General features: G+C 38.8%; 1 protein-coding gene across 1 annotated transcript in view; it reads right to left on the bottom strand.

The window, feature by feature from the left end:
* LOC127429804 (beta-secretase 1-like) overlaps window positions 1-12,190 on the bottom strand; it is a 33,156-nt gene extending 20,966 nt beyond the window's left edge. The window contains exons 1-3 of the mRNA XM_051679035.1: window positions 11,519-12,190; window positions 460-548; window positions 137-353 (exon numbers count right to left, since the gene is read on the bottom strand). Of these exons, the coding sequence (XP_051534995.1) occupies window positions 137-353; window positions 460-548; window positions 11,519-11,791 (579 nt within the window). The 5' untranslated portion in view covers window positions 11,792-12,190. The remainder of the gene's footprint in view (window positions 1-136; window positions 354-459; window positions 549-11,518) is intronic.
* Between the last annotated feature and the right edge of the window lie 385 nt (window positions 12,191-12,575).

The following is a 12,575-nucleotide window of genomic DNA, read 5'->3' as shown; positions in this document are numbered from 1 at the left end:
ATATCAGCACTCTTGGAACACCTCTCATCCAATCAACCAGAGCTAACTATTGTATTTACCTATACCGGGAGAAGAAAATATTTTTTCGTGCCGCCCACCAAACCATACATGCCAGTGAAACACAGCTTGGACTGACCCTTGCGATCTCTGCGTAGGCCAGTCCAAGTATGCCCTCCCAGTTGGATCCGTTGATGAAGAAGCGGTCAGACTGGGTGATGGCAGCGATGTTGGCCCTCAGTAAAATGTTGGGTCCATGAGGAACTGACACCAGATCAGTGCCCAGCTCACCCTCCCAGCGGCCCTGTGTGTACGGCACGTACACACTGCGGCCCAGATCTCTGTATGATGACGAACTAAAGACACAGACAGAGAAAGAGAGACATGTTGGGTGAATCTCACAAAAGCATTTAGGCCTAAAGTATGTATGGTAGTTGGATTAATTCTCCATGCAGTACTTACAGTGAGCGATGGTAATATCTGTGCAGGAACGGGTGAGCGGCAGCACCCACTGCGAAATTACTGCTGCCTGTATCCACCAAGATATTCAACTGAAACAGAAAGTGAACATAATGAACAATCAAAATGACTCACCACCACAATACTAGGGTGTTGCAATGTGGTTACTAAGGTGTTCATACTGTAAGCTGTTGTTACCATGTTGCTTTGTGGTTATAGGGTTTTCTTGGTGGTTGCTAGCATGCTGTTCTGTGGCTTCTAGGGTGTTCTTAGTGGTTGGTAGGGTGTTACTAGGTGGTTGCTAGGGTGTTATGCGTAGTTACTAAATACATTGCTATGTGGTTGTTAGGGTGTTCTTGGTTGTTGCAAGTGTGTTGCTATGGGGTTGCTAAGATGCCCTTAGTGGTTGTTAGTGCTTTGCTAAGTGTTTGCTATGGTTTTCTGGATCATTGCTTGGTGGTTGCCCACAGGCACAAGACAAAAAGGTGCAATTTAATAGTGATGCTTGCCTTGACAAACACCATTGGTGGTGCAAGGGGTTGGCTACAGGGGCTTAAACCCCGAAAGTTTTTAGTAAAGCTGCAAACGTTTTCTGGGGTCTCCCTCAATCATTTCGCTGTATAAAAACGTGACGACCTGACTATTACTGGACAGTTGCCTTGGCAAGCCTAGATTACAGAATCAATTTGGCACCCACATGCTGTTTGGTGGCTACTTTCCAGCACTCATGTGCACATGAAAGAAGAGGGTTTGCAACTGTGGCTGTCTGTGAATGTGAGAAAATGGAAACTGTGTTGACTTGGTCCATCCAGATGCAATAAGTACTAGAGCTGTCAAATTAAAATTAGAATATTCATCGAATTTAAGGGAAAAAAATAATATTCGAATGCTAAAACTGTGCATTCGAATTTTGGATGTGTACCAAGCACTGACGATGATTTCAGATCGATCGCTAAAAAAGGCTAGACACTGCATAATACAGTTTAACAGAAAGCAGTTGTCTCAATATGCTTTTTAAAGTCCTTTTTTACTTAGACAAAGCATAAAAAAAAAAAAAAACAGCACTCCTGTACGAGATGCTGAATAATCAAAAACAAAGCAAAACAAAGGTGTCAGTCTTGTGCGATTTTACATAGAAAAACAAATGGATGGTTGCAAAAGCGTTCGGTGTGAACAGCCCCTTACAGTAGGTAAAAGTATTTGGCTGTTGCGTCATGTTCTCTTATAAGCGTTTCTCAGATTAAGCAATTAATTTTTTAAACACTATGCACTATGTCAGGAAAAATGTTCACCTAGGAAATCTGTGTCTCGAGATTCTCGCGTTCTGTTCCATTCTGTTGTGTTCCATCTGCTTGAACATCCCCTGACCTGTGCTCATAGTCTGAGCCGCTCACCATCAAGTTCAGCCGAATACCACCGCTATCCGGGAATATTGCTACCCTACATACAACTGCACTGAATTAAACAAATGTGGTATTTCGCTGTTATTATGAAGATTGAGTCTGGGGTAGTATACTGTGGCATCAGTGCAAATATAACGCCATATGGACTGCCTATTGAAGTGTCTACCCCTTTTACTTTTGACTAAACTTTAAACACTAAACATTAAATTTGAAAATATGGACCAACTAAAACTTTTTTTTATGCACATTAGTTGAAAATGGAATGCTCTTTTTTAACAGCCAGGAATGTTCTTTGCAATCATATAATGGTGCTGTTTGGTTAATGTATTTAATGCGCCCTCTTGTGGACTAAGGAAACAATGTCAATTTAAAAATGAGCTGACTTTAAAATTCGAATATTATTTGAATTTTGAAAATATTTAAGTTAAATAAATATTGCCCAATTGCCCAATTGACAACGCTAATAAGTACTAAGTATTTAAATACAGTATTAAAATCTATTTTTTAAAGTGTCTTTATACATTTGTAGACATAAAAATTCCATTTGTGTTGCTTTGTCCAGCATTTAAAGACTGAATTTAGCACAAGTTAATAGCATTCGAGTACCCAGTATGTGCTCAGGGAATCTACAAACTTTAAAGGTGCACTCAGTAACTTTTTGTTCTTGTCATTTTGGGCTTACAGTGACATCTAGTGATGTGGATGCAGCATCATTCAAAATCAATAGTTTTCAGTTTAAGATGCCATTGTAGAAATTCACTATTCACAATCAGCCATGATTAATTTAATCCAAGAGTGAAAGTGTCCAAGGAAGTTTTTTTAAATCGTCTTTTAAATCATGTTTTTTTTAAGGAATATTCCGGGTTCAATACAAGTTAAGCTCAATCCACAGCATTTGTAGCATAATATTGATTATCACAAAAATGTATTTTTCTTTACAAAAAAGCAAAAATCTGTGTTCCAGTGAGACACTTACAATGGAAGTGAATGGGGGGCAATTTTTTTTACGTTAAAATACTCACTTTTGTAATAAAAAACTTCTAATGGGCACCCCTAAGTCCGGCTGAGCGGGAGGGGGTTTGGGGGGAGAGGTGGTGATAGTCTTCATACTTTTAAATCTCGTCTTAAAACTCACCTTTTTAAACAGGCTTTTTTATGACTGTGCATGCACTGAGTTCATACTTTGTATCTTCCGATGTTTTATTGTATATCATAGTATTGTTTGATTAATGTTGTTATTGTTTATGCTTTCAAGGATTACTTTTTTGTGTCCTGTTTGTAAGGTGACCTTGAGTGTCATGAAAGGCGCCTATAAATAAAATGTATTATTATTATTATTATTATTATTATTATTATTATTATGTTGGAGCACCGGTACTTGTCGCAGGCGCGTGCGCGATATCCGGCAGGCAATCTCCTGACACCGTAGCACTCTCAGGGGTGTTCATCTATCTGAAAACTATTGATTTTGAATGATGTTGCACCCAAACCACTAGGTGTCACTGTAAGTCCAAGATGACATGAACACAAAAGTTACTTAGTACACTTTTAATAAAAGGATGGCCTCATATGAATCCAGGGAGGTCTGGGCAAAGCCCCGAATATCCACTGACCCTAGAACCGCTCTGACAAACACTAGTCAATAGCTGATTATTCTTCTATGTTAGAGAGTTTTGACCTTGCTGATATTTGTGTGTTTGTGAAGGGGTATTTAAGAATGAGATATATGATTGATCCTGCACTTCACCAGAGACTGACTGCTTGTCTCACAGTGATAGACTCACTGACTGAGCAAAATGTGATACACAAACGAGAGAAAGAGAGAGAGAGAGAGGATGGGCGGAGGTGTTAGAGACAGAGTGTGAAACTTGAGAACATGGAGAGGCAGCAGCTGCCAGACGTCTTTGGACTTGTGAAATCTCTCACAGTGATAGACTGGTATATCAGCCAGACCGTTTATTGAAACAATATTTGGTCATTTTGAAATTATTAGCACCGGTTGATAACTGAATCCACTTCAGAAATGGTTTTCTGTCAGTTTTAAGATCATCAATAGCCTTGTCAGTGGATAATGCACATTATAAATCCTCATTCATAAACCCGAATGAGAAAAGATTTCTGTGTAAATCATTCATAAAACAGTTCTTTATAAAATGTTTATAAAATGCATTCCATGCAAAAATACATCTTTTCCAATTTTCATGTACCTTGAAATTCATGCCATTAAGAAAACACAGTTTCACAATGAATAAGACACCCTATGCTTTTGGGCATCAAACATTATGTTGCAGCTAACTAGTAATACCAATTGACATTTTAAAAGCACGTCCACTCATGAAAGCCAGAACTTGAACAACACTTAATGCACAAGCAAGCCTAATTTTAACTGCAGCATGACTGTTTTGTGAAATGAACGTCTCCCAAACAGACATTCAAAAATCATAATTTTTCATGTGAATCTATCAAGGAGGTCTATAATACCTGGAAAAATCTATCTAATAATATTTTCTATTTAAATGTTGCTTGCAATAAATTTCGTTTCGTCAGGGTTCATGGTTATGCTGCGTTCCATTCAAGTTGGATGTGGGATATTCCTACTTGATATTTCCGACCATAAATGCCCTCCATTCCCCGATATTCGGAAGATGACGTTTAAGGAAACAAAACTGCAACGCTCCCGTTAGCTTAGCAAGTGTTTGACTCTCATTAGAGATATCTCCTAGCAACCCAACTGATAAACAATGCTGCAGTGCTAGCATTTGTGCTTCAGGTGTACGATTATCAAAAGAGATGTTTTATACACCTGTTTCTGCAGGCATTTGTTAAACAAGAATTGAACTCATTTATCGATATTACTTAATAAAGTGAATGTTTATTACTTTGTATATCTCCCTAAGTGTGGACATGTTTGTGTGACATCATGCCCCTGCATCTCGGCGAAATCGGAGTTAAGAATTTCTGCATGAGCCTACAAGTTGTAATTCTGTCTTCAAGATGCATTCCATTGCACTTTTCCTAGTAGGAAGTTATAAAAAAGTTGAATGGAATGCAGCACTACTTTTCAAAACTTGATCCGACACTGAATTCTCAAGTAGCCTAATTTACACTTAGAAAACTCCTGATGTTGCTATAACAATGCAAAAAGCACTTACCAATTTACTTGAAGTGAAAATCAGTCCTCCTTTCCTGTTTAATAAATTAAGCAATCACACGGTCATGCAGAACATCTCGTGTTTTTAAATCCATAAGGATCTCTTTCTCAACGGCAATACCAGCAGCGATGACAGTCAACTCGTCAGCAAGATCTCGCGCTCTTCACTTTCAAATTATGTACATCACTTAAAGTGTGATTGCGTCACTCAAGGCCAGCTAGAAAGCCTCGATCGGGACATATACTTAAGATCACACCCACCAAGAGCAAATAAATCAATCTGATTGGCTGATGAATCTGACAATCTGACATTAGATGCTCATTCATTTGCACTGCTGAGGGATTCTGTGGAAATTCTGAAGGCCTGACGGGGTGAAGCTCAGACTCACGCGCTGCTTTGGGCATGCGATTTGTGAAACAGCTGTCACGCTTCACTTGTAAAGTTCTGGTTAAACTTTTAGTTTTTCTCTATTTGTTTGTAGATTAATTAAGAGTGGAAAGCAATTAAAAATACATAGACAAAAAGGTGATTGAGAATGAAAGGATGAAAAACATTTATTTATTTGACATGTTAGGCCAGCAGAGAATGCTTTGCTGGTCCTGAGAATTCGCCACTGCTTGAAATCGACCCCATTCTGCCGAGTTACTGACAAGCGTCATCTCCCATCGGACATAATTGCATCAATTCAAGTAAATTTTCCTTTCTCTTTGGCACTACTAATGTGGGTGCGGGTTCAAGTGCCGGAAAAAAAAAAAAAAAAAACAGTAAATAATCGTGTGCACATAAACAGTGGTGAGCATGATTCTGAGGTTGCATTTACATTCTAAGATTACATTTTTACTCCACTGATGGTTAGGTTTAGGATTTGAGTGTACAGTTAATAAAATATTTATTTAAATTTACAGCTAAAAATACAACTTGCTTTTGGCGCCACTTTGTGGATATTCAACATGGAAACCGGAGCTCACATGTGCTCATGAGTTCCCACACTTCCAGCTTCGGCCACAGGGGGCAATGATTTGAATTTTGGTAAGAACAGACCGATTTCAGCTGATGATCTTTCAACCTACTGTTGCCGAATTCACATTAAGATCAGTCTAAATAATTTTACAGAAATTTGCTCTGCTTGCATTTCATAAATAATTTAATTATTGTAAAATTCAGTTTCTCATCCCCTCATGGATTATTGCTTTTTCAAACAGCAGCAACAGCAATATGATACAAGACAACAATGTTTAAAAAAAAGTTAAATTTATTATTAATAATTATCTAAATAAACAATTATTTTCATTAGTCTGTTCATAAGTTGAACTGTAGGCTGTTTACTGTTGCCAAACAAAAGCCGAAAGGGACAAAAAGGATGATTTTATTTATTTTTTTTCTGTCTTTTTTAATCATGTTTATTTTTAAAGGAATATTCTGGGTTCAAAACAAGTTAAACTCAATTGACAGCATTTGTGGCATAATGTTGATTACCACAAAAAGCAATTTCGACTCGTTCCTCGTTTATTTTAAAAACAGCAAAAACCGTCGTTGCAGAACATGCATACACCTGAAGTAAATGGGGTCAGTCTGTAAATGTTAAAATGCTCTGTTTCAAAATTATAGACACAAGACGTAAACATGATATGTGTTAACATGATTTTAGTGTGATAGAATTGCTTACAGGGTTTACTAGTGTTGTGTCATCATGGCAAAAAAGTAATATTGGATATAACTTTACACAGATGGGTTAGTAAGCGATTTTATCTCACTAAAATCATGTTAACATCTATAATGTTTACATCTTGTGGCTATACTTCTGAAACTGTGAGTATTTTAATGTTATTGAACAGGCCCCATTTCCTTCCATTGTAACCATCATTTGTTTTCTATATATAAAAAAAGAAACGTCCTCTCAATTTCAACTGCTTTTATTTTCAGCAAACTTAACATGTGTAAATATTTGTATGAACATATAAAGATTCAACAACTAAGTCATAAACTGAACAAGTTTCACAGACATGTGACTAACAGAAATGGAATAATGTGTCCCTGAACAAAGGAGGGGTCAAAATCAAAAGTATCAGTCAGTATCTGGTGTGGCCACCAGCTGCATTAAGTACTTCAGTGCATCTCCTCCTCATGGACTGCACCAGATTTGCCAGTTCTTGCTGTGAGATGTTACCCCACTCTTCCACCAAGGCACTTGCAAGTTCCCGAACATTTCTGGGGGGAATGGCTCTAGCCCTCACCCTCCAATCCAACAGCTCCCAGACGTGCTCTATGGGATTGAGATCCAGGCTCATTGCTGGCCATGGCAGAACACTGACATTCCTGTCTTGCAGGAAATCACACACAGAACGAGCAGTATGGCTGGTGACATTGTCATGCTGGAGGGTCATGTCAGGATGAGCCTGCAGGAAGGGTACCACATGAGGGAGGAGGATGTCTTCCCTGTAATGCACAGGGTTGAGATTGCCTGCAATGACAACAAGCTCAGTCCGATGATCCTGTGACACACCGCCCCAGACCATGACGGACCCTCCAACTCCAAATCGATCCCGCTCCAGAGTACAGGTCTCGGTGTAACGCTCATTCCTTCAACGATAAACGCGAGTCTGACTATCACCCCCGGTGAGACAAAACCGCGAGTGTCAGTGAAGAGCACTTTTTGCCAGTCCTGTCTGGTCCAGCGAAGGTGGGTTTGTGCCCATAGGCGACATAGTTGCCAGTGATGTCTGGTAAGGACCTGCCTTACAACAGGCCTACAAGTCCTCAGTCCAACCTCTCTCAGCCTGTTGCAGACAGTCTGAACACTGATGGAGGGATTGTGCGTTCCTGGTGTAACTCAGGCAGTTGTTGTTGTCATCCTGTACCTGTTATGCAGGTGTGATATTCGGATGTACCGATCCTGTGCAGGTGTTGTTACACGTGGTCTGCCACTGTGAGGATGATCAGCTATCCTTCCTGTCTCCCTGTAGCGCTGTCTTAGGCATCTCACTGTACGGACATTGCAATTTATTGCCCTGTCCACATCTGCAGTCCTCATGCCTCCAAGCAGCATGCTTAAAGCACGTTCACACAGATGAGCAGAGACCCTGGGCATCTTTCTTTTGGTGTTTTTCTGAGTCAGTAGAAAGGTCTCTTTAGTGTCCTAAGTTTTTATAACTGTGACCTTAATTGCCTACCGTCTGTAAGCTGTTAGTGTCTTAACGACCGTTCCACAGGTGCATGTTCATTAATTGTTTATGGTTCATTGAACAAGCATGGAAAACATTGTTTAAACCCTTTACAAGAAAGATCTGTAAAGTTATTTTGATTTTTACTAAATTCTCTTTAAAATACAGTGTCCTGAAAAAGGGATGTTTCTTTTTTGCTGAATTTATATATATATCTATAGATATAGATATAGATATATAAATGAGGGACAATTCAATTAAAGCTGTCCATTGGTTTTAACCCAGAACATTCCTTTAATAATTAACACATGGTCACAGGTGTGTGTTTATCGTCATTTTACAATGGCTTCAATGCCTCATCAAGTCAGAATTTTGAGTTCAAGCCTAATCATGATATATTTTATAAATTGTATTATTTCAGGCATCAGCCATTGAAAACCTTATATCGGCTGATCATATTCTTTGCTCTGTTCTACAGTATCCTACTTTATTTTAAAAAATAAATAACAAAAATAGTGTATCATACTAACTATTTAGATGTGGGTGTATTTGTTGTTTTTCAGTTCATAGTGGCTGTTAAAGCACTTCTTTTCCCTTCCTGATTTCCCATTCCTCTTCTGTCTGTCTCTCTTGTAAGTGTGTAGTAAAGCTTGAGCTGACTCCTCATGTCACTGATCCGTCCTGTGGACGTCCTGTTCTTTCTGCTTGTTGAATCCTGCTCGTCTGTCTGCACCCTGCCAGCATCAGACCTGCATTCACCCCAGCGCTCTGCACGCATTTCCTGCAGTGACCCCTGTTCTGCACGCATTTATGGTGTTTTAACCCTAGAATGTGATTTATGTGATGCTGCTGTACCAGCACTAATGATATTGTGGGAATGGACTGTTCAGGATGTTTGCTGTGCAAAAACATAATTTGCTGCCTTCCACATAATTTCACATCAGGGGACAATTGTAACACTCTACAGTGATGACACTTACACATCAGTAGAGTTCTCTCTCAACCTGAGGAAAAGGTGTGTGATGGTTTCAAAAAAATTATTTGAGAAGCAGAATTAAGATTTTAAGTCTAATTTACCACAAAAAAAATTATTTCTACTTGTCCCTCCTTTTCCTTAAAATAAAATAAAAATTGAGGTTCCAGTGAGACACTTACAATGGAAGTCAATGGGGTCAATTTCTGGAGGGTTTAAAGACAGAAATGTGACGATTATAATTTTATAAAAGCACTTACATTAATTCTTCTGTTAAACTCATGTATTATTTGAGCTGTAAAGTTGTTTAAATTATTACAGTTATTTTAGGGTTTGTTGACATTACATCATCATGGTAATGAAGTTGTAAAATTGTCTATAACTTTCCACAGATGCGGTTAGTAAGAGATTTAATCACAGTAAAATCATGTTAACACACATATTGTTTATGTCTTGTGTCTATACTTTTGAAACAGTGAGTATTTTAATGTTTACAGATTGACCCCATTGACTTCCATTGTAAGTGTCTCACTGGAACACACATTTGTGATTTTTTGTAAAGAAAAGAAAAATAAAGAAATTAAATTTTTGTGGTAATCAATATTATGACACAAATGCTGTTGATTGAGTTTAACTTGTATTGAACCCAGAATATTCCTTTAAGGGGGGCTTGGGGCGAAAATGCCACCAAAAGTTTTAATTTTTTTTAACATCTGATATAGTTTTTTAAATTCTATACTAAGCCTGATTATACACATTATCACAAATTATAATTACATTTCGATTTTATAGGTAAGAGGTAATATATTCTCAATATAATTATTCAGATTAATAATTTATGCTAATGAGTTAATTAAATTGAATTATTTGAATAAAATGTTTTATACATTTCAGAAGAAAAAAAAATACCCTCATAAATATAAAAAATGCCCCTGAAAATCAAATCAAGGGGGCAATTATTCCCCCCTAATGAAATAGTTAATTTCTGACAATGGTTATTAAAATATATTTGTTTTATAATTGCTACCCAATCCCTGTAACAGGGATTACATTGATATTACAATGGGTATTACAATGTATTATAATAACTGTAATACCCTGACGTCTTGTTTTATAAGACACTGAACTAGTCTTTCTCAATGTAAATATTTTTATGATACTATTACTGGTGGCACATATTTTTTTGCACACAATATATTGCAGGTAGGTTTGTAGTAATCTGTGAAAATGACAACTGCCCCAGTCTCTCTTACTCAAGCATTCTCAGCTTTTCCACTATCAGGCCAGTGAGAGCCAAGACTATATACTGGTCAGCCGGGGCCAATTACCTCTGACCTCGAGCCGAGAGACCAAAAAATGATCTCTATTTCCACCATCGGCCAATATCCCCGCAGCGTTGCCCTAAAACTCGCCCTTAATATGCCACCCTGGTGCCAATGTCACACACCCCAAGAGGGAAACACAAGCTAAAGTATCAGACTCTGGAGACTAGATAGCTCAAAATGAACATGGATTTTGCACTGGATACACAACTTGGCATGTTCAGCGGCAATATTCTTAATCACGTCTTGGTTTTGGCAGATGCCGCTGATCTGACATTGCATCATTTTCAAACTTAGCCTTTGACATTGACCCTGCCTCAATCCCCAGTTTGCCTTCTTTGACCCAAGGGTAATCGGAGGGCCAAAGGCACCTGGAACTCCCGGAACTCCCTGGCACGCACTAACACGCCCTCATGTGTCCCGATAGTGGAAATGCGGCTAATGTGTATTTCACTGTGTTTGTGAAATAGTGGACTATTATTTTAAGGTGATGCAGCACAACAGGGATGAAGCAATGAATCATGTGATTCTACAGTCACCCCGTGTCAGCCTGTGCTCTACTCCACAGACATCCCTCATAATCAATAGTTTTCAATTATAGATGCCATTGTAGAAATTCACTATTCACAATTAGCCATGATTAATTTAATCCAAGAGTGAAAGTGTCCAATAACAAGACGGTTACTGAGATTAAGCGAGTAGTATTCAGCTGGTCATGTAATTTTAGCATGTTTAACTTGCTTAATTTGTGTTTAATTCATTCACCACACTTTTGTTTTGCACTTTGGGATGCAGTAGTCTATTCTGTGCAATATGCTAGTCGTGTACTGCAGCTACATTTTGCTAAATATAGTGGGTCATACAGGTGTTCCATACAAACAGAAAATTCATACTGTGCATCTTATAAATACCGCATGCTACAGAAAGAGTAAAAATATTAAAAGAAGTATAGTAGTAGTATGCTAGTATGTCAATCCAAACACAGCCACATTGATAATAAAGATCAGATTTGATCATTTATTTTGGCAGTGTACCAATGAACCAGTCTCACCTTCTGGGGCGGTGTGCCCACGGCCATTTCGATGTAATACCCTTGTCCTGATTTTCCGCGGAGGTTGTCAATCATGTTTACAAAATTCATCCCTCCGACTCCTCTCCGTGTCCGGGCGGCCCTTGAGGAGCCCCGGGGGGTCGCGGGCTGTGAGAGAGGCCCCTGCCGCAGGGGGACACGGAGCAGCACTGAACCAGGACTCCCACCAGAGGAGGTGACCGGCAGGAGGGCCACGAATGCCCATGAATACAGAATTAGATGGGGCACCTTCATCTTCCAAATCTATAGAATCCTTATGTTGACTTCAGTGAAGCGTTATGAGGTCAAAATGCACAGAATACAAAACAATGCGCAAACTGCAAATCTTAAAAGCCACTAAAGGACATTTGCGCTCATGTTTATTATCATCCGTCTTCTCCATCCTCCGCATTCACAATCCGCACCGACCATTCCCGTTTTCCACAGCCCAATGTACTTTATATAAATATGAATTATTCTTTACTGTTCCCAGTGCATAACATCCCCGCATCTTCTTTAAAAAAACAAAAAAAAACAAAAACGAATTTGTTAAAATGTTTTGACAATCTGAAGGCGCAAATCTCAATAATCCGCATCTATGTGTCCTCAAACAGCTCCTGCCTCCTCCTCCATCTTCCCCGCATCCGCACACACTCTAGCGATGTCCGAATCGCGAATGAATCATTCTTTGGAATCGGTTCCTTTGAACGACTCCGTCAATGCGATTCGCCGAGTGTTTGTGAATCACTCGACAGTAAAAACAATTCGAGAGTGAAACTGTGCGTTGGAATCACAAACAACGCGACATTTCACTCAATCCATGTACATTTATCGTAGGTATAATCAGCAAAGTTTAAAGTAATATTTATTTCGCTTGAGCGATGACTCGGTGAATCTTTTTAATCGGTTCATCAAAATGAATCATCCAAACCAACCGATTCGCTAAAACAAAACACACTGCTCAACGCACTGAACACACTGCACACACTGGCTTGATGCATTATGGGGCTTGAAGTTTATTTATTAAACGCACCATGAC

The sequence above is a fragment of the Myxocyprinus asiaticus genome, chromosome 39 (assembly GCF_019703515.2).
Source record: "Myxocyprinus asiaticus isolate MX2 ecotype Aquarium Trade chromosome 39, UBuf_Myxa_2, whole genome shotgun sequence".
Taxonomy (NCBI): Eukaryota; Metazoa; Chordata; class Actinopteri; order Cypriniformes; family Catostomidae; genus Myxocyprinus; species Myxocyprinus asiaticus.
Note: the sequence above shows the minus strand (reverse complement) of the source record. Positions and strands in the feature narration are given on the sequence as shown.